The 24025-nt window shown below is 41.9% G+C and overlaps 1 protein-coding gene across 5 annotated transcripts in view; it reads right to left on the bottom strand.

Moving 5' to 3' along the window:
• Nucleotides 1-24025, bottom strand: part of LOC126272274 (protein madd-4-like) — a 2033115-nt gene that overhangs the window by 198009 nt on the left and 1811081 nt on the right. For all 5 annotated transcript variants that reach the window (XM_049975019.1, XM_049975021.1, XM_049975022.1 and 2 more), the window contains exon 14: nt 16824-17164. In XM_049975019.1, coding sequence (XP_049830976.1) covers nt 16824-17164 — 341 coding nt within the window. The remainder of the gene's footprint in view (nt 1-16823; nt 17165-24025) is intronic.

Raw genomic sequence — 24025 nt, 5'->3', positions numbered from 1 at the left:
GCACAGAGAAGAGTTTATTACAATGAGCAAAAATGTCAAAAAATCTGGACAATTACAATAACATGTTAGCTTAAGATGATGATAAAAACACAAAAGTAATATGTCGTCTCAAGAATGGTAAATGAGAATTGCCATGAGAATGGTTTTAGATACACACAAAATGGAAATGAAAGCAAGAAATACTTGAGACAACAGCAGTTTTAAGATCAATAGGAAGAAAAAGAAAGAGCAACATTGATTTGTAATAAGAAGTGCACCCAAACCAGAAGAGCTGATGGAAAAATAATAAGGCTGCAGCTGTAAAGTGCATAACACAATGTTCTTCTCATTGTACCAATTATTATAGCATCTTTCTGTTTGACTCATACGCGGGGTGTGGAAGACCAATTACTTAAAGGCATCTGTGTGTGTGTTATAGTTAGTCTAATCTTGTCTTCATGATCCCCTTGGGAGCAATATATTGTAGTACATTCCTAGATTCATCACTTAACACTGGTTCTTGAAACTATGTGAGCAGGCTTTCATGCTATAGTTTGCACTCATCTTGAAGAGTCTGCCAGTTGTTTTTTTTTTTTTTTTTTTTTTTTTTTTTTTTTTTTTTTTTTTTTTTTTTTTTGAGCATTTGCACAGTGCTCTCATGGGTCAAACAAACCTGATCATTCATGCTGTTCTTCTTTGTATAATTTCATTACACCCTGTTAATCTTATCTGGTATGGGTCCTTGAGACTTGAGCAATTTTATAGGATGGGTTGCAATTGTTTTTTGTGTGCGATCTCCTTTGAAGACAACTACATTTCCCAAGCATCCCATCAATGGACTAACATCCACTACTGGCTATACCTACAACTGAGCCTATGTTAACATTCCATTTTATATTCAAATTCGGCTGGATGGTAAGGACTATGCAATGGTGTTGTGGGTGGGATGGAATATGGATCATTGTTGTGAAGGCTGTATGTGATATTACCTTTGGTGCATTGACTACAATTATTAACTAATCAGTTGAACAGGGATGTTTTTCCAATGTCCTGAGATGTTCTGAGCCACTCTTCAGAAAAGGGATCACTGGAAGATATGGGGAACTACTGTCCTATCTCACTCCTCCCAGCATTCTCTAAAGTCATTGAAAAGATTTTATCCAAGCAAATGGGAAATTTTGTGACAAAAATTATATTTGTAAAAATCAGTTTGGTTTCCTAACAGGAAAAGTCCTATAAATTCCAAAAGTGAATTCACTGAAAAATTAATCTCCTCATTAGATAAGGGTTAAAAAAGTCATGGTAAATTATACATTACTTCTTTATAAACTACAAAGGTATAGGATGGGGGCAGTTTGTTGCAGTGGTATAAATCATATTTGACAGAAAGGAAAAACTGAGAGATTACAACAGCAAATGCAAACAATTACTTCTAGGATAGGAAAATAATTTACAAAGTGGTATCACAAGGTTCAGTACTGGGTCCATATCATTTTCTATATTATATAAACAATATGTCATCAAACATTGATGTTCACTCAGTCTTATAGATGACACCTCAGTCCTAATTGAAAATGGTGTATTAGAAAAAGAACAAGGTAGTGTACAAAATACTCTAGAAAACCTGAAATCCTGGTTTCATCAAAATTATCTGAAACTGAATGCAAAAAATTTCCAGACGATGCCATCCACTGCTAAATCAACAGAAATGGTGGGCATAAAAACAGCTCGCATTGATGAGGTAACAAGAGAAGTAAACACTGTGAAGTTTTTAGACCTAAATGCACACAAAAATTTAAATTGGAAGGCACAGCACACACAGACTTCATAGCAAACAAGCTGATCAGCTTAACTTCTACAATATGTTTTTGATCAAGTGCCATTCATATAAGCAAGTGAAACTAGTGTATCACAGATATTTTCAATTAGCATGGCATGATCCTCTGGAGAAATTCAACTAATGACATTAGACTTCTAATAAATTAAAACAAAATCACCGGAAACATGTTGCATACTGTTCAAAAATACTAATCACTCTATCTCTATATATTTATGAAATTTGTATTTCACTATACAAAATCACCATGCACTACAAAATTATCATTTCAAGTACATTATAGTACTCTTCACAAAGTAAATTTCAAACTTCCAACACACAGATAAAAATTTTATGCCCAGACACCTCTACACACAGAACTTAGGATTTATAATAAACTAAAAGACAGGAATACATTTAACATGGAACTTTCTCACTGAAATGACAGTTGTATAATCTTCAAGTAGATAAGTTGCTACTCTACAAAAGAATTTATGGATGACAGTTTAAACAACAAAATACATTTATAAAACACACAAACACACACACAGAATTGCTAGCTTTCGCAACCGATGGTTGCTTCTTCAGGAAGGAGAGGGAAAGACGAAAGGATGTAGGTTTTAAGGGAGAGGGTAAGGAGTCATTCCAATCCCGGGAGCGGAAAGACTTCCCTTAGGGGAAAAAAAGGACAGATGTACACTCGCGCGCACACACACACACACACACATATCCATCCGCACATACACAGACACAAGCAGACATATTTAAAGGCCTTTAAATATGTCTGCTTGTGTCTGTGTATGTGCGGATGGATATGTGTGTGTGTGTGTGTGTGTGTGCGCGAGTGTACATCTGTCCTTTTTTTCCCCTAAGGGAAGTCTTTCCGCTCCCGGGATTGGAATGACTCCTTACCCTCTCCCTTAAAACCTACATCCTTTCGTCTTTCCCTCTCCTTCCTGAAGAAGCAACCATCGGTTGCGAAAGCTAGCAATTCTGTGTGTGTGTTTGTGTGTTTTGTTCATGTGCCTGTCTGCCGGCGCTTTCCCGCTTGGTAAGTCTTGGAATCTTTGTTTTTAATATATTTTTCCCATGTGGAAGTTTCTTTTATTTTATTTACAAAATACATTTATATGCACACATAACAATACTACAGCCATTTTTGTAGTGCTATAAGACAATAAAAGAATTTTTAGTTTAAACAATAAAATTAAGCCACTATGTTATAATGTATTATTAACTTTCTTCCATATAACAATAAATGATACTAAAGTAATTTCTATAAACTAATGTAAAACTTTTCATCCTTTTTTATTTTATTGAGATCTGTTTAATTTTCTGGATAAAAGTACACAGCTTGTGGTCTAGCAATTAGCATGGCTGCCAGTAGATCAGGGGGTCCCAGGTATGGTTCCTAGTCAGACCAGACATTTTATCTACTCAGAGAGTGGGTGTAGTGTTGTCATTATCATCATTTCATTATTACAGATGCATAAGTCACTGAGCCAATACAGCCATACAACCATTTCATTTTTGTATAAAAAGGGGATTTATGTTTATTTTTCTACTTGAGATATCTACTCACATCAGATGATTTGTCCACTGTACATTTTGAGACAGATATATTACATTTACATTTAACTCTATAAACTATTGTAAATAAAATAGAAAGAAACTTCCACATGGGAAAAATATATAAAAAAACAAAGATTCCAAGACAGGTTTTACACCGGGGGCAGTTACAAGGGTAGGAGCCAGAGGGTAGGGAAGGTGGTTTGGGGATTTCATAGGGATGAACCAAGAGGTTCATCCATATAAAACAAGGGTAGGAGCCAGAGGGTAGGGAAGGTTCATCCCTATGAAACCAAGAGGTTCATCCCTATGAAATCCCCAAACCACCTTCCCTACCCTCTGGCTCCTACACTTGTAACCACCCCCGGTGTAAAACCTGTCCCATGCACCCTCCCACCACCACCACCTACTCCAGTCCTGTAACCCGGAAGGTGTGCACGATCAAAGGCAGAGCCACGTGTGAAAGCACCCATGTGATTTACCAACTGACCTGCTTACACTGTGAAGCTTTCTATGTGGGAATGACCAGCAACAAACTGTCCATTCGCATGAATGGACACAGGCAGACAGTGTTTGTTGGTAATGAGGATCACCCTGTGGCTAAACATGCCTTAATGCACGGCCAGCACATCTTGGTACAGTGTTACACCGTCCGGGTTATCTGGATACTTCCCACCAACACCAACCTATCCGAACTCTGGAGATGGGAACTTGCCCTTCAGTATATCCTCTCTTCTCGATATTCGCCAGGCCTCAACCTCCGCTAATTTAAAGTTGCCGCCGCTCATACCTCAGCTGTCTTTCAACAACTTGGTTTCATAGGGATGAACCTCTTGGCTCATCCCTATGAAATCCCCAAACCACCTTCCCTACCCTCTGGCTCCTACCCTTCAGGATCACCCTGTGGCTAAACATGCCTTGGTGCATGGCCAGCACATCTTGGCACAGTGTTACACCGTCCGGGTTATCTGGATACTTCCCACCAACACCAACCTATCCGAACTCCGGAGATGAGAACTTGCCCTTCAGTATATCCTCTCTTCTCGATATCCGCCAGGCCTCAACCTCCGCTAATTTCAAGTTGCCACCGCTCATACCTCACCTGTCTTTCAACAACTTCTTTGCCTCTGTACTTCCGCCTCGACTGACATCTCTGCCCGAACTCTTTGCCTTTACAAATGTCTGCTTGTGTCTGTGTATGTGCGGATGCATATGTGTGTGTGTGTGCGCGAGTGTACACCTCTCCTTTTTTCCCCCTAAGGTAAGTCTTTCCGCTCCTGGGATTGGAATGACTCCTTACCCTCTCCCTTAAAACCCACATCCTTTCGTCTTTCCCTCTCCTTCCCTCTTTCCTGAAGAAGCAACCGTCGGTTGCGAAAGCTAGAAATTCTGTGTGTGTGTTTGTGTGTTTTATTTATTGTGCCTGTCTACCGGCACTTTCCCGCTTGCTAAGTCTTGGAATCTTTGTTTTTTTATATATAACTCTATAAACTGTTACACCTAGGTATTTGAGTGATTTGCCTGAATCCAAGTGTGATGCTTTAATATTGTAGCCATAGGATACTTTTTTCCATTTAATGAAGAGTAAAATTTAACATTTCTGAACATTTAAAGCAAGTTGCCAATCTTTGCAACACTCTTGAAATCTTTTCTAGATCTGACTATATGTGCACCTTTTTTCAGACAGTACTTCATTACAGATGACCTCACCATGTGCAATAAACATGTGGTTCCTATTAAAATTGTCAGCAAGGTCATGAACAACAAGACATCACAAACAAAAAGGGTACCAACACACTTAGCTGGGACATATCTTAAGTTATGCCTACAGTTACCAAAGACTCTCCACTCAAAATTACCTGCCACATCCTCCCTACCAAGAAATCCTCAATTCACTTTTAAATTTTGCTTGATGCCCCACACCCAGTTGTACTTTTGATAATGGGGGTAGTGGTGATACTTACTCAAATGCTTTGCCAGGAGTGAAGAAATACTGCATCTATTCAAATGCCTTGTCCATGGATTTCTGCACACCAATTGAGAAAAGCACTAATCGGGTTGCACAGAATCTAAACTTTCAGAATCTATGCTGGGTGGCATGGAGGATGTCATTCTGACTGAGTTACCTCATCACATTTGAGTTCTCTTTATGTTATGAGATTCTACAACAAATGGATGTCAAAGACACCCCTTCTAGTAGATGGGTGTAACCTGTGCTTTCTTTCAAGCAATGAGCACAGGTTTTTCATTCAAGGGTATGATATATTATGCTTGAAACAGTGACTAACTCAGTCGTGTGTGTGAGTTGCGTTTGCATGAGTGTGTGTGTGCGTGTGTGTGTGTGTGTGTCTATTGTTGACAAAGGCCATTGGCTGAAAGCTTTAAGTGTGAAACACTTTTTATTGTGCCTATTTGCGACTCAGCATCTCTGCTACATGCTGAGCAGCAACTTTCCTTCTCATAATATTGTTATATTCCATCCTCGGTTTTCCATCGTCTGATTTCAGCTACAAATTTGGTATAGAATCTGATTGGGATTCCACTGGGCTCTGCAGCTTTCCTCATTTTTAATGATTTTGTATGTTTCTTGGTGGCAATGACACTAATACCTATTTCATACATTTTTGAAGTGGTACAAGAATTAAACTGGGGCAATACTCCTGGATTCTTGTGTAAAGGAACAATTGAAAATCGAGTTCAGTATTACTGTTTTTGTTTTGCTGCCCTCGATCTTAGTTCCTATCTCATTCATGCGTGTCTGAAATTAACAGCCTTTACATATGACCAGAATTTCTTTGGCGTTTGTGAGAAATTTATCAATAATATTGTTTTACCTGTATTTTGTAGTTTGGTGACAATTACTGCTACAACAGCCTAATGGTTACTGATACCAGTCTCCATGTGATAATCCTCTAACAGGTCAGGTCCATTTGTTGCCATTAGATATAACACACCATCAAGCGTCACTCCTGCAACTTATAATACTGTAATTACCCCAGTTGACAGTAGAACAATTACAGTCTCCTCCAATATGTCCGTAAGATTGGGGAATTTCCATACTAACAAACTGAGATTTTCACTATTGTTACATGTCAAAGGGACTTCTATGTATCTGACATCACAGAGCCAGTCCTGGGAATTGACTTCCTTCATGCCAGTCAACTGGATGTTGTGCTAGTCATGCTCACACAGCACAGAACAGAATATCATGTGCATGGTGTCATTGCACTCTCCCCATATACAACCCAAAGTGCCGCAGCCTGCCCAACTGAACGCCACTTCTTTGATGATGCCTACGTGGAGACCTTCCACAACTGCACTCACACAGTAAACAGCATCCTTATGATGCATCATAGAATTCTTGAATGTCAATTGCAGTCACAAAACTACAATATGAGAATTTTCCTCTTACACACCACATTGAAATCACCACTACATCATTTGCATAGGCACACAACAATCTACGGTCCTTATCTCACAGCAGTTGGTTACATCAAATGGGTCACCAGCCACCTACACTCATAACGAAGGCGCTGCCCTGCCTTCTTCAACACTGCCCCAATGGGACAACAGTCATGCCCAGACTAGTAAAGGCAACATATGGTGTTGACAAATAGTGCTTCCGCTAATGCCACCTCCTGCACACTAGCACCGTTACAAGAGAATGTCTGCCCAGCTGTCACAAACTATGTCACCTCTGTCTAGTCAACCTGCAGATCCTGAAGAATGATATTGACACACTGCTCCAAACGAGGATTATGCGACTGGTGGACTGTCCATAGACCTCCAGTATCAAACTTGTCCCAAAAGAAGATGGTACCACGAGGCTCTGTGGTGATTACTGGGTTCCTAATTCCAGGACAATTAATGAAAGCTACCCAATTCTTAACATGCAAGATTTTACTCACATACTTGTGTGTGCCACAGAGTTTAACTGTAAGTGGGTGTACCTCCTGATTCCAATGCGCCTAAACAACATTGAGAAAATCATCATTATTACCTCATTTGGGTATTCTGAGAACCTGTATATGCCATACAGTTTTAAACAGTCTGAAGTCATGTTCCTGGGCCACACCTCAAACACAGAAGGCATCCACCCTGTGGTGGAGTGTCTATCTATGGTTCAGACCCTGCCTCTACTGGAGACATACCATGTCTTACACATCTTTTCCCTGGACCACTAAACTTTCACTGTTGCAACCTATCACACATAGTTGCTTCACAGTCACTGTTAGCAGATTTAATGGCTGAAAAGGACAAACACAGCATGAAAAAGTCGAATGGACAACAAGCATGAAAGAAGCGCTGCGGACCTCGAAACAGTCACTAATTAACGCAGTCACCCAAGTCCATCCTGACACAAATGCACGACTCAGCCTTACAACAAACACTAACAACACCATGATGGAGTCTGTTCTGCAGCAAATTGCCAACAATGTACTGCACCTGATTAGGTTCTGTTGTCTGCTTTCAGTTGTAATCTGCTTACAATCTACATTGCAATCAGACATTTTCAAGAGAACATAAAAGGGCACAAGGAAACAACAATCATAAGCCACTCATGGACACTAAAAGGACATGCCTCAAGAAATCAGTCCGTACCATTTCTGCCACCTAGACTTCATTTCGCAGTATGTTTGTGGAGCAGACACTGTAGTTATAGATCACCTCTCGTACATCAGTGCAATTTCGTTATTATTTGACTATGAACTTATGGCCACAGAGCAAGCCAATGGTTCTTCCATCAACAAACTCATAACAGATCAGACAATCAGTCTTTGAATCAAATATCAAGACTTACCCAATACCAGGCTAACACTGCTGTGTGACATGTCCCAAGACAGAATATGCCCCATCGTGTCACACATTATCAGATGGGAGGTGTTCAACAGATTACACAACTTGGGCCATCCAGGAATCGAATAACAACAGGACTGGCAACAGAGACGTTCATGTGGCATGGGGTTAAGCAAGGCTGCAAACGCTAGACTCAGGGCTGTCTGGCTCATCAACACAGCAAAACCAGCTGAGACGCCCAGCCACAGCCCAGACACTTTCTGACACCCAAAGTACATTTCTAACACATTTAGATTGACGCTGTAGGACCTCTTCCTCAATTGGAAGGTTTCTGGTACTCGCTTTTGGCCACTGACAGAACATCAAGATGGATTGAGGTGATACCCATCCATAATATTACAGTGGACACAAAGGCACAGACACTTACAGAAATGTGGATCATATACTTCAGAATCCAAGAACAAATCACCACAGACAAGCTCAACCTACAAACATGCATTCTCGTTAGTTAAAACTTGCTTACTGTATTCTCCACTCACAGATGGAATGTAGCAAAAGATCTTTGTTATTCAACATGTATCCTGACTACCAGAGCTTGCATTTGAGGCCCAGTAATGACCTTACGAATAGAGAGACACTGAATTTGCGAACCCATCATTAATCTCAGTGCTTGGGTATCCCATGTTCGTATTTTCAGTCATTTCAGTGCAGTAAACTGCTTACAGACTTTAACCGCTTGTGGAAATAGGGTACCAAGGTCCACTAGAAACACTAACAAGTGATGTATGTTGTGGTTATACATGAATCATTTTATTGCATAGAGTGAATTTACAAATATTCTGTACAGTTGCAATATCAAGAATGCACTCCTTGTCTTTGCTTTTCTCATCCAAAGATTATCTCCCTTGGATGCCAGAGAGATTTTGACCTTCCAAAGCTTTTGATTCCCACAGAGCCTCTGTGGGAAGTGCAGAACATTGTGGGTTACATCGACAGCGAGTGATGTTCGAGATCACCAGACAGACTGTAGGTTGGCTAGTGCATGAGTAAGACATGATTGAACCATTCCTCATCGAGCCGAGTGTTGGATGGCTGCCGGATAATGATGGTGAGCTCATTTGAGGCCTTCGGCACCCGTGAGTATTTGTTATCTGTTGTGGAGGGGGGAGGAGCATGTTGCTGAATGGCATAGAGATGATATTGCCACACATGTTGAGGCAGCTTTCTGACACAGTCATAAGGCAATTCAGAGGTGAGGTCCAGTGCAGGTGATGTGTGAGTGGCTTGGCTGAGTAGGTGGTGCTGGTGTCAGTAGAGTCTGTTTGCCTGTGCTGGAATTAGATGGTCTGATGTCTGTGAGGGACATAATGTGGTTGTCCTGCAGAACCCAAAGAGGTTCGAGCCTTGGGAACAACACTGTTGTTGGTGTGCAGCACACTAGTATGTCAAACATTTGTTCGCTCCAGGACAGCACTTTGTGAGGCATTATGTATGATGGCTGAAGGGATGGACATATGGTGTCATCACGTATCATTATGAACTCACAGTGGTGATGGTCCTTATGAATGAAGACTTACTGCTCTGTGTGTGGTGATGGTGGTGGCATGTAAATATTCTGAATAAGTGTGCGAACTCGGTCCACCAAAATCAACAGGCCAGAGTGTGCTGCATGAAATGAAGGCTGTGTGAAGGAATACAGTATTGGCATATAGGATCTCCACAAGTGACATTTTTATATTCTGACCGAATGTCGAAGAGCACCCATGGCAGTGTCTCGGACCAAGATCCACTGTGGCCCATCAGAGCCTCCTTCATAGTCCTGTGCCATCTCTCAACTGGTCTGTTGTTTTTGGGGGTGGTAAGATATGGTGGTTGTGGGAATGATACTGCACAGGCAGCACAGGGCTGTGAAGGGCGATGACTTGAACTGCTGGTGCTGGTCTGTGGTGATCTGTTCTACCACTCAGTGCCTCCACTATGCAGTAAGTGGTTTTCTTTATTTATGCCACCATTTATTTATGAATGTTAACTGTGACACATACACTCACTTGGGCAGAAAAGACCAGATACTAAAGGATGCTTTGACTCTTTTCTCTTTTGATTTTTCCGTAGTCACTGATCCATTTTAAACAATACTCCGCTGTAGACATATATACTCAGAAATTTATTTCTCGAGTGATGGTTTATGTTCAGTATCAATGGACTTCTTTTGGCAAAGAATGTTCTCTTTGCTTGTTCTGGTTGCCTCTGATGTCTATCTTGATTCATCTGTTATACATCATTTTGTAATTAACGTAAAAGAATTCCTTCACTTCATGATCAATTTTGATGTAAAGTTAGCCACTAACTTAATTTATGCTGCTCCTCAGTACTTTCCTCTTTCATTGGTTGACTTTGACTCAATATTCTGAATACAGTAGTCTGTTCATTTCATTCAATAAGTCCTGTAAATCTTCTACATTTTTTTAGGGGACAGAAATATCATACACTGATGAGCCAAACACATTATGACCACCTGCTAAATAGCATGTTGCTCCACCACTGGAACATAACACAGCAGTGACTTTTCATAACATGGATTCTAGAAGTCCTTGGTAGGTTTCTGGAGGCACGTGGCACCAGCTGTCTATATACTGGTCACGTAGTTCCCATAAATTATGTGCCACTGGTACATGGGCATGGAGTTTGTGCCTGTTAGCACCACAGGTTTGTTCCACCATGTTCAGACCAGGTGAATTTGGTGGCTGTAACATCAATGTCAGTTCATTATCATGTTATTCAAACCACTGTAGCATGATTCTAACCTTGACACAAACCTGTGGAAGACATCATCACTGTTGAAGAGGACAGCAAGCATGAAGGGATGCAAGTGGTCTACAAAAATGTTCACACAGTACACAGCTATCACAGTGTCTTCAATTACTACATGTTCCATGGAACCTCCTTTCCAAAGACCTTACCTTTTGCTCTAATCCAAAATGCAATCACCGGGCTTGTTAAGGACTTTCTCTCTTTGTCCAGTCCCTACAGTGGAAACACTGTTCCATCATTATCCCTACCAATCAGACTCAATGCAAAACCCATATTGAATGCTGCTTGACTTAGTTTATTCCTCCATCCAACCATGACCCACTCTCACTGCCACCAAATCCCCTCTTGCTAACATTCCACAATTTCCTAAGCTCAAACCTTGCCTCACCGTCATTCCCAAAATACTCTAACATGGGAACCAAGCTCAGATCCACAAAAGGAACAAAAATCCACCACCTAAAAACTGATCTTGCTTGTATAATTCTACTTCCAACAAAGGCTCCACCACTATAGTCATGAACCGCAGGGATTACCTGGTGGAATGACTTCATCAACTGTTAACCTCTATGGTTATGAACTGCAGGCATTACCTGGTGAAATGACTTTGCCAGCGGTCAGATATGTCCACCTACAAACTATTCCACATTGAACCCATTCCAGAACTCCACCAAGTTCTCCCGTCCCTGTTCAAATCGTTAGATCCACCATGGAGCCATTACCATGAGTCTCTCTCTCTCTCTCTCTCTCCATAAACTCAACCACCTTGGAACCACCATTGTGGTTGATTCCTACGGTCCCACAGAGGGAACTGCTGCTCTTGTGAACCCGCACCTTCAGTCTACCCATAACTTACTCTACTATATAAAAGACACCAACTATTTCCTCTACTTACTCTCCACAGTTCCTGTTCTTTTACGACCTGATGCTCATCACTGCCAATGTCATCTCCATCTATGTTAACATCTTCAATGCCCATGGCCTTGCCACTACTGACCACTCACTCTCTTAACACTCAGCAGACTAAAAGTCTACAACCTCTTTCCTGTCATCATGAGCAACTACATCCCTGTGGCAATTACGGTGCAAAAAGACAAGAACAGATCAGATACGCTCACAGTCAGTACAAGCTAACTGCATGAGGTATCCACTGTTGTGCACACTTACTGATAGGCAAAATTCTGGCAACACATGTGGCATACACAGGTGCGTGTTAGTAAAAAGTAACATACAATGTGAGCTGGGCTATGGTACAGTGCAGACACTTTTTCAGGGGGAAAATTCTGTAAGCCACAGACCATTACAGTTGAGCTCCCCACCAATGAATTCAGAAGTTTCTTTGGCACTCTCCGTTCATATTCATTTTCGTTTTATCATGTCTGCAAAGTGCATGGCACTCCCATCATTGTGAAGAAAGTTAACTTTGTTTCAGTCACACATCCATTGTTCTCCAGCCATCATGCAATAGTTGACACACTCTTCACTGAAGAGTGTCTATACCCTTCGCGACAGTGTTGAAATGGAACTATTGTTCAAACACGTTTACAACTTTAGCCAAGTAATAAACGCTACAAGCAGAATTTATTTTATGAAGTGTTCATTTACTCATTTGTGCTGAATAAATTCGTTTAAAGCAAGCATGCACTTTACAGGTTTCTGTCACCAGCCCATCAATATAATCTACATTCTGAACATAGTGCATTGGAGAGACAGTAAAATAGCTCACTGCACAATTGATATGTAAATGGTGATACATACTCATTCCACTTCTCCTTGAAGTCACACTTACAAACAAATCCATGGTACAGCAGTGGACACCTGCAGGGTACCACCCTCTGCTGTTCTATTCATGGGTCTTCTCAAGGAATCCTTCCTCATCACCCAGAATCCCCAATCCATCACCTGGTTCAGATTCATTGATGACATCTTCACGATCAGGACTGAGGATGAAGACATCCTATCCAAATTCCTCCAGAACCTAAACAACTCCCCCCCCCCCCCCCCCCATGCTCTCCACCCAGTCCTCTGCAGTCCACCAAGCCACTTTCTTTGATGTTGACTTCCACCTCAAGGATGGTTACATCACTATGTCTTTTTACTTCAAACTTACCAACCACCAACAATACCTCCACTTTGACAGATGCCACTCATTCCACACCAAGGAGTCCCTTGCATAAAGCCTAGTCACTTGTGACCATCATATCAGTAGTGATAAGCAGCCCCTCTCCAAAGGTGCCAAGTGTCTCACTGAGATCTTCATAGACCCAAATTACCCTCCCAACCTTATCCAGAAGCAAATCCCTCTTCCCTTGTCTCTCCAGTTCTCTACCACCTCCCATGTGCCTACTGTCTGGCCAAAAAGGAGCACTCCCACCATGACTCAGTACCACCCAGGACTGGAATAACTGTGCAACACACTGTGCCAGGGTTTCAACAGCCTCTCATCATGCCCTGAAAACAGGAATATCCCTCCCATGCTGATATTCCATTGTCCACCAAACCTTGCAATAACTTTGTCCATCCCTACTCCCAATCCCTTGCCCCATAGTTCATATCCCTGGAACACACCTAGCTCCAAGACCAATCCCAAAAATCCTCCCACCACCACCTACAGCAATCTGATCACAGGCATCACCTCACCCATGACTGACAAGTTTACCTGTGAAAGCAGTCTATAAACTAAGCTGTAACCACTGTGCCACAGTCAATGTGGGCATGACTACAACTAAGCTGTCTGTCTGCATGAATGGACACCTCCAAACTGTGGCCAAGAGACAGCTGAACCACCACATTGCTGTAAATGTCACCCATTATGATGTGCTTAATTTTAATGACTGCTTCACAATCTGTGTCATTTGGATTCTTCCCAAAAAAACTACTTTTCCAGAGTGAAATTTTCACTCTGCAGCAGAGTGTGTACGCTGATTTGAAATTTCCTGGCAGATTAAAACTGTGTGCCGGACCGAGACTTGAACTAGGAATGTTTGCCTCTCACGGGGAAGTGCTCTACCAACTGAGCTACCCAAGCACAACCCACGACCTCCACACAATTTTACTTCCACCAGTACTTTGTGTCCTACCTTCCAAACTTTACAGAAGTTCTCCTGATGGAAGTGAAATTGTGGGGATGGGTCGTGAGTCATACTTGGGTGGCTCAGTAGGTAGAGCACTTGCCTGCGAAAGGCAAAGGTCCCGAGTTTGAGTCTCAGTCTGGGCACACAGTTTTGATCTGCCAGGAAATTTCAAATCAGTACACACTCTGCTGCAGAGTGAAATTTCATTCTGGAAACAACCCCAGCCTATAGATAACCCATGTCTCCACAATATCCTTTCTTCTGGTATTTACTAGGCCTGCAAGTTTTGCAGAACTTCTGTGAAGTTTGGAAGGTATGAGGTGAGGTACTGGCAAAAGTAAAACTGTGGGGATGGGTTGTGAGTCATGCTTGGGTAGCTTAGTTGGTAGAGCACTTGACTGTGAAAGGCAAAGGTCCCGAGTTTGAGTCTCGATCTGGCATACAGTTTTATTCTGCCAGGAAGTGTCAAAACATCTTTTTCTGAACTGAAAGTGTGGTAACCTTCCCTACAAAGTAACTTTGTCCCTGTAATCTCCCTGGGAACAACCTTCATTACCCCTGTCCTCCTCCTGCCTATCCCCTCCCCTGCTCCCATTCCAGGAATCACATGGCTTTTATCCTGCCAATATACCGACAAGTCCTTTCTCACCTTCTTCCATCCACTCCCCCCCACCCCCCCCCCCACCCCCACCCCCCAGCTAGAGTGTTGCTCATGTCACATGCAGTCGTAGTCATAGTCATACCTTAGTGCCTGGAGACAGTGGTAATGTGTGTGTGGGTTCTGCTCCTGAAGAATGAGTTTGTTTGAAAACTGAAAATATTTCTAGTGTTCTATTTCATTGTGCTTGTTTGTGACACAACACCTCCTCTATGTGCTAAGAACAATCCTTCGTTTCCATGTAGATGTCAATTTGAATCCATATTTTAGTGAAAATAAATAACCTTTACCAACCACAGAAATGATTAATAAGCATAATACTAACGAAGAGACACGGCCATTTTGCATGTAGTCAAATGGATAATGAACTGAAATGAGTAAGGAAGCTTGATGATCTTTTTTTCTTTTTTTCCTCCTCCAGTATGTAATTAAGATTCTACTCCATAGATGAATTTTTAGTCATAGGCCAAAGAAATACAGTAAGCATTAACAATTGTACCGTATATAAGACTAACAATGATTATTTGGGATAAATGAATCTTGTGTACTTTGACACGTTCCACATCATTACGAAAGAATCGTGTTCATGATCCATGGAACAAGTAATATAACTAACTAACATGTATATGAAACAACTACCACATCTCAGTACATATGTCTGCTCATGATGTTGTTAGTAACAGTGCATCTTATGCAGCTGAATTGTTAGAGGACCATGAAGATAAGAAGATAAAAGAAATTAGGGAGCATACTTGCTTTGTTCGCAAGTGGAACAGGAAAGGAAATAAATGACCATTACTAGTACAGGGTACCCTCTGCACAGTGGCTTGCGGAGTATGTATGTAGATGTAGATTGTTTTAATTTTTTGTGATCAGAGTTTTATAACCTTTGTAACATTACTTGCAGGTATATACTGTTGTGAATGACAGTTTTATATATGTGGTAGATTTAATAAAATTCTGAAAAATTATGAGATTTATGTAATCAAACAATGGAAAATCCAGGATGGAATGTACCAGAGAAGGAAAGATGCTACTCACCATATAGCGGAGATGCTGAAATGAATCGCGACAGGCACAACAAAAAGATCGGAGTCCAGTCACTAACATCACCTATACAATCAAAGGCAGGGCTACCTGTGAAACCAGTCGTGATTTACAAGCTAAGCTGCAACCACTGTGCTGCATTCTAAGTAGGCATGACAACCAACAAGCATGAAGGGCCACCAACAAACTGTGGCCAGGAAACAAGTGGACCACCCTGTTGCTGAACACACTGCCAAACATGATATCCTGCATTTCAATGACTGCTTCACAGTCTGTGCCACATGGATCCTTCCCACCAATGCCAGCTTTTCTGAATTGTGTAGATGGGAACTTTCCCTGCAATACATCCTACGTTCCTGTAACCCCCCTGGCCTCAACCTTCGTTAGTCACTGTCCTCACCCATCCAGCCCCCTCCCTGTTTCCATTCTAGCACTACACAGCCGTCATTTCACCACCATACCCAGTCTTTTAATTTCTTTTTATTTCTCTCCATTCTGATACTTACCCCTCCCCCCTCCACACCTTCTCTCCTGCCCTCTGTCTAAAGTATAACACTACACTGTCCGCTACTCCCACCATATTATACCTCCCCCTCCCCACCCCAGCCTCCTCCTTACCTCCACCCAGTCGCCATCACTTCCATCATGCACTGGTGCTACTGCTCGCAGTGTGGTTTCAGCTCTCTAAGACTGCAGATGTGTGTGCAAGTTGCGTTTGTGTGTGTGTGTGTGTGTGTGTGTGTGTGTGTGTGTGTGTGTGTGTGTGTGTGTGTGTCAGTGTCTGTGTGTGTGTGTCCTGCTGACAAAGGCCTTTATGGCCGAAAGCTACAATTGTGTTAACCTTTTTGTTGTGCCTATTGCAACTCAGCATCTCCGCTATATGGTAAGTAGCAACTTTCCTTCTCTGGTATTGAGATTTATGTGAACTTTGTTTGTTAATTCAGCCAAACACCAGAGTAAAAGACAGGAAGGATTTAAATGCAAATGAGTTTATAACTAATTTTTTTTATATGAAAGTTTGTCATAACACATATGAGAGAAAATTACACAGATTACAAGCAAGAAGATTACTTACCTTAGACCATGGTTTTGTGTGCCACTTCACTGGGCAGTCCAAGACATTGCAGTATTGCCTGTCTGGAGGAGGTGGTTGTGGACACATGTTGTTGGGCACTATCACAGTGTTTCCTCCACCTCTTGTGACTTCATGTATGCACATAACTTCTCTTGTCCTTATTCCAATGCCACATGGCTTTGAACAAGGCTGAAAGTCAGAATAGTTCCACCGTGGAGGACAAGGGTGATCATTACATGTTCGTATCAGTACTTCTGGTCTGGTTTCTTTGTCACACAAATATGGACTCACTGTCTTTTGGTTGTTGTCTTGTACACAGGATATCAAGGATTCTTGGACACCTGGGAAAACACAGAGATGACAATGAAAGCTATCAAAAGACTTTTTGTGAAAAATACTTACAAAATATGCCAAAACAAGGATAAATTATAAACCTCACTAAAGTCTCCTTGAAAATCAAAGTTATTTTCTTTTAATTAGTATTTTAACATATGTATTATACATTAAAAAAACTATATATTAAAACAAAAATATTCAGTTGTATTATATGATATTAAAAACTAGAACTTCCCTCTATCTCCGTATTAAAGATGACAATGACAATACCCCTGCTTTCTTCTAAGCTATTCTCAAATGGAAAAGGAACAGCTGCCTATCTTACAGAATTAAAGCACTTATGACATATAGACTGCAGTGGGCACGTTAATAACAACTTGTAACCTATATTAATAATGTAGGAAAAGACAGAATGCTGCTTACTCAAAGAAGACAGTTAAGTTCAGACAGACATTAGGAAAACACACTTAAACAAAGCTTTCAGCCACAGCCTTCATCAGTGAAAGAGAGACATACAGCATTCACACAAATAAGCAAGCACACCTCATTCACACGTGGTGACTGTCGGGGTAGGAAGAGAGATGAATGCTGTCTGGTGGAGTGTGCAGGGACTAGACTGCCAACAGGTGCAGCGTCAGGAGGTTGAGGCAGGAAGGTGGGGAAAAAAAATAGCAAAAAAGGAGAGGAGCAGGGAAATACAGGCATCTGCGTTGGCAGACAGCTGCAAATAAAAATGGTGGAAAATGATGATAAGACAGAGGGGGTGGAAACTGCTGGATGAAGGGTGTGCGGGTACGTTACTGTAGGTTGAGGCTGGGAGAATTACAGGAGTGGAGAATGTGTTGTAAGGATAACTCCTATTTGTACAGTTCAGAAAAGCCACCAATCACCAACAGTACCTGCATTTTGACAACTGTCATCCCTTTCACACCAAAAAATCTCTCACATACAGCCTGGCCACCCAGTGACAGCATATCTGCAGTGATAAAAATGCCTCTACTCAGTATGCTGAGGGTCTCACCAAAGACTTCACAGACAGGCTCTACCCCCAGACCTAGTCAGCAAATAGATCTCACGGCCATTTCCCCTCACATCCCCAATACTTGTACCATCCCCAAGAATCAGCCAGTAGTGTCCCTTTCATCATCCAGTACAATCCCAGACTGGAACAACTGAACAACATCCTTCACCAGTGCTTTGATTATCTATCATCATGCCCTGAGATGGGTGACTGCCTATGCGAGATACTTCTCACCCCTCCTAATGGGGTGTTCTGACTCCCACACAACCTCCACAACATCCTAGTCCTCCCTATGCCACTCCCCGTCTCAACCCCTTGCCTCAAGGATCATACACTTGTGGAAGATCCAGGTGAAATATCTGCCCAATCCACCCACCCAGCACTTCCTATTCCAGTCCAGTCACAGGTTTATCCTATCCCATCATGCACCAGGCCACCTGTGGAAGCAGCACATCATTTAACAGCTCTGTTGCAATTATCACACAGCTTTTTATATTGGGATGACTGCCAACCAACCACTGCTCCTTCCCTCCACCACCAGCTTTCCTGAACTGCGCAGATGGGAGTTATCCTTAAACACATTCTCCGCTCCTGTAATTATCCCGGCCTCAACCTATGATAACGTACTGTACCCACACCCTCCAATCAACAGTTTCCACCCCCTCTGTCCTATCATCTCCTCATTTCCCACCCTGTTTATTAGAAGCCCTATGCCAATGCAGCTGCCCGTCTTTCCCTGCACCTCTCCTTTTTTTGCTCCTTTTTTCCCCACCTCCCTTCCCTACAATCACCTTACGTTGCGCTTGTTGGCACCCTAGTCCTTGCACACTCCACCAGACAGCTTTCATCTCTTTTCCCACCCATACACTACAAACCCTTCCCCTTTCCTGTCTCCTCCTGACTACAGCTTGTATCCCACATGATAGTTGCAGTCCGGACTGAAATTGTAAGTGTCTTTTAATTGCGCCTGTCTGCAACTTGATGTGTCTTCTTCACGGTAAGTAGCAATCTGTCTTTTCCTACACTGTTGATATTCCCACTTGGAGCTGCCATTGTTTAATGATAACTCGGGTAATTAAAAACATTTAGGTATTGGTGCACAGCTTTGAAATTCACAAATTAAAAAAAAAATCAGTATTACAAAAAAAGAGAGACTCACCATTTAATGGAGATGCTGATGGCAGATAGGCATAACAAAAAGACTGTCAAAAAAGTAAGTTTTTAGCCAAAAATGCCTTCATCTGAATTACACAAAATACATACACACTCACACAAACACACTCACACTCACACACACTCGCACACACATAAACACAGTCTCCGGCTGCAGAGGTCAGACTGGGAGCAGCAATGCCTGATGGGAGAAGCAATTCAGATGGTGGGGTTAAAGAGGCTGGGGTGGGGAGGGGGAGGGTTAGCAGGGTAGGGGAGGGAGGTGGTAAAGTGCTGCTTGTTGGAGCATAAGGTGATGAGGTGGAGTGAGTGTAGAGCAACTAGGTGCCATCAGGAGGTGGGATGGAGGGTGGAGAAGTGGTTGGGGGTGGGGGCAGTGGAAAAGGAGAAAAGTAGAAAGGCTGTGGGTCCATTAGTGGACTAGAGGCCATGTATTGCTGGGATGAGAACAGGGAAGGGGATAGGTGGTAACGAACAATGACTAATGAAAGTTGAGACCAGGAGGGTTACGGGAACATAGGATATATTGCAGGGAGAGTACCCACCTGTGCAACTCAGAAAAGCTAGTGTCGGTAGGTTCGGTGGATGGCAGTATACCACTGTGGAAGGGTTGGAAAGGATACTCCACATTTCAGTGCACCATGAGAAACCCTGGCAGAGAATGTGATTCAGTTGCTCCAGTCTTGGGTGGGATGGAGTCATGAGGGGAACACTCCTCTGTGGCAGGACAATGGGACTTTGGGTGGGGCAGGGGTGGTGACTGGAGAGACAAGGTATGGTAGATCTGGTCTTGTATAAGGTTTGGAGGATAATTACTGTCTGTAAAGGCCTCAGTGAGACCTTTGGTATATTTTGAGAAGGACTGTCTGACACTACAGATGCAAAGGCCACAGGTGGCTAGGATGTATGGAAGGGGTGAGAGCTGTCAAAATGGAGATATTGCTGGTGGTTGGTAGGTTTGGTATAGATGGAGGTACTGATGTAACCATCTTTGAGGTGGAGATCAGCATTGAGGAAGGTGGTTTGTTGGGCTGAGCACCAGGTGAAGCGAATGAGGGAGAAGGTGTGAGGTTCTGGAGGAATGTGGATGGGGTGTCCTCATCCTCACTCCACATCACAAAGATGTCATCAGTGAATCTGAACCATGTGAAAGATTTGAGACTAAGGGTAGCTGGAAGGAATTCCACCAGATGGCCTATGAATAGGTTGGCACAGGATGGTGCCATGTAGGTGCCCATGGCCATACCCTGGGTTTGTTTGTATGTGATGACTTCATATTGTTGTGTCCCAGGTACAAACAAACTACCAGATGGAAAGTCAGAATTAATTACAACTTAGAAAATTTATTCTGAGAACAAAGTGAAACATAACTCTGAGAACAAAGTGAAACATAACTCAGTGTAATCACTCATACTGAGGTCCTCCGCCAAAGTTCATCTCCCATGAACATTAACACAGTAACAACATCGCACCTGAGAGGAGACCTGCCCCTTACTCCAGGAGGCCCATCAGATGACCCCCTTCTGGGCCGCAATGATGAAACTTAATTACATGGGGCTGCATCCTGACTGGCTCCATTGACTCCAGTGGTATGTCTGCTGCTCAACACAACATTCATTGTTTTAATGACTATTCTGCAGGCTGTGCCACCTGGATCCTTCCTACCAGCAGTAGTTTTACAGAACTGTGCAGATGGGAACTCTCCCTACAATGTATCCTACATTCTCATAACCTTCCTAGCCTCAACCTTTGTTAGTTATTGTCCTACACCCATCTATCCCCTCACCTATTACCACCCCAACATTACACAGCCCTCTGTTCCACTAACGAACCCACAGTCTTTTTACTTCTTTCCTTTCCAACTTGCCCATCCCCCACCCCCTCTATCTAGCTGCCCTACCCATCTGCGTGTGAGCTGTGTCTGCTTTTGCATTGTGTGTGTGTGTGTGTGTGTGTGCGTGTGTGTGTGTGTTGTCTAATTCGGATGAAGGTCTTTTTGGCCACGAGCTTACTTCTCTGACAGTAATTTTGTTGTCCCTATCTGCAGCTCAACATCTCCACTATATGGTGAGCAGCAATCTATCCTTTTCATAATACTGGCATTATTCCATCCTGCATTTTCATTGTTTAAAAAGTATCAGTGTTTCACAAAAAGTGCAAAAGTATTAACACTACTCAAAAAGATTAAGTACAGGACTTATTAAAAGATGGTACAAAAGATCACGAAGGTTTGTCCTTCTATTAAGTAGTTGTCATGAGAGGGAAATGTTAAAATGATGAGCCAGCATTAAGGGATGAACTTAGGAACATATTATAATACCCTAAGTCTAAATGACAAAATATATAAATTTTTTCTATTTTTTTTTAAGTCAGCCACCTTTCTCATTTTTTACTTGCTTAGTATACTAACTTTTTTTAACCTCCATTTTTTTCATCATTCTTGCGAATTTAGAAAGTACACTGACAGAAATGGAGAGTGTTGGACCATGAAGCACCAGTCCAATGTTTATCTAGCTTTATAGAGATGTTCATCACACAAACAAAAAATGGTAAATGAATAAACTTTCATTTCATTTGGAGCTAATGTTGATCATTAACATCAATATGAGGTATGACTGCCACAGACACAAATATATTTTTGGAATTATGTGAATTGAATTGGGGAAATTGGAAAATTTTTGGTGCAACTTCACTAACAGAAGGGATTGATTGACGCATCTGAAGAATCAAGGGATTCCCGATTTTGTAATGGAGGGAAATGTGAGGCGTAAAATTTGTGGAGGAACACCACGGCTGGTTCAAATGGACACAGGTTATAGTAGTTATTCAAAGACCAAGAGGTCTGCACAGAATAGACAAAGGTGGAAAGCTGGATCAAACTGGTCCTCTGAATGAAGACCATGACAAGACCAATAATCATAATAGTTTTCAAGCAAACAGGCTCTGAATGTCATCTTGATGAATTTTTAGCCATGACTAAAACACACGCCATGGCATTACATGAAGACTGCTAGCAGGAGATTGCTATAAAAGTGTATATCTCAAGCATAACTGCTGCCTGTACTTTCCATCAGTTCATCTACAGACTCATTGGTATCAACCATATCACCACAAACATAAATCAGACTATTCCGCTATCTTATGGGTGTGTTTATTTCTTCATACAATATTTTGGTTGATAACTATACAGCCATTTTCAAGGTCAAAGTCTATGACAGAATTAAAACCACTTGACACAATACTGTGTAGTAAATGTATGGGCATCAGAGATAAGACTGTCAGAAACAAGGGTGTTAGTCACAGACAAAACTTTATGCATCAAAGAACCACACAACTGAACCTTTCTTTTTCCTCTGTAACTCTGTGGCCTTTGGGAACACTGTGTAACCTGGTAGGCACAGATCTGTATCCCTCCAGTCTCTTGGTAACATCCTTGGGTAGAGAGCTGGATTTCAGAAGTGAAGCAACTGTTTCATGTCTGCATTCTCAAAGGAATTATTTTTCTGAGTCCTCGCTGCCTGGAATTCCATGATGTGCCATCTGTTTTAATAATTAACCACATAATTCATAAGCTTTGTGAATTTGCTGACTTGGTGCTTGCTGTGTTATATGCTGAGACATGTAAAGTTTTATCTAGTGCTCTTGTTGCTCACAGTTGTATCTGTGAACAAATGCATTTTCTCCACAGTATTGTATCTAGTAGTTTTAATTTTGTCATCGACTGATCTTGAAAACAGCTCTACAGTTATCAGCAGCAATAATACCGTCTTGACTGCAGACCCAAAAGATGATGGAATATTCTGTCTGCCAGAAAAAGTTCAAGAAATACAAGAAATGAGAACTGCTGCTGAACACCACAGTATGCTACCCAACATCCCAGCTGACTCTGGCTCTACACCAAATAAGTCTCTGATGTTTGTTGTTTGGTTCCAGCAATAAACAACAGTTTGTAACTCAAGATCTCAAACTAATTTTCAGTAATCTGTTCCTGATGATTTGTGGTGACATTCAGCCTGTAAAATTTGGCTGGATTTCAGCTGTTGTCATCCATCTACGAAAGATTTTCAATAAGTGATGCAACACTTTTTTTACTCAGCCAATACCAGTCAAAAAAATCTGCCATTTTATTGCAGGACATCTTGAAATATTTCAGTTCCAGCCCCTGTAGTTCCATGAAGTTCAGATAAATGACAGCGCTATGTGTAGCCTTCAAAATGACATCTGTAACAGAAGTGGATTCCAGGGAGATGGCTGTCACTGAGTTTCTTTTGGCAGAAAACCAGAGCATTACAGATATTCATAGGCATTTGCAGAATGTCTGTGGAGACCTGGGAGAGACCAGAAGCATGTTGAGTCATTGAGCAAGACATCTGTCATCATCACAACAAGGCTGCGCAAACCTGGCCGATCTTCCAAATGCCAACTGACCACACACAGTTGTGACTCCAGCAATAATCAAACAGCTCACTGCTCAACTGGACATCTCTGTTGGCAGTGCTGACACACTTGTACACCAGATTGAGTACTCAGAAGTGTGTACCTGAATCTTGCACCTTCCGACATCCAACTGTTTGGCCCAATGGAATATGCTCTCCACAGGAAGCAGTACACAGATTATGGGGAGGTTATTGATGTAGCAAGACTTTAGTGCTGACTTCGAGTAGTAGATTGG

Source organism: Schistocerca gregaria, chromosome 5 (assembly GCF_023897955.1).
Source record: "Schistocerca gregaria isolate iqSchGreg1 chromosome 5, iqSchGreg1.2, whole genome shotgun sequence".
NCBI lineage: Eukaryota > Metazoa > Arthropoda > Insecta > Orthoptera > Acrididae > Schistocerca > Schistocerca gregaria.
This window is presented reverse-complemented; position numbering and strand designations above follow the sequence as displayed.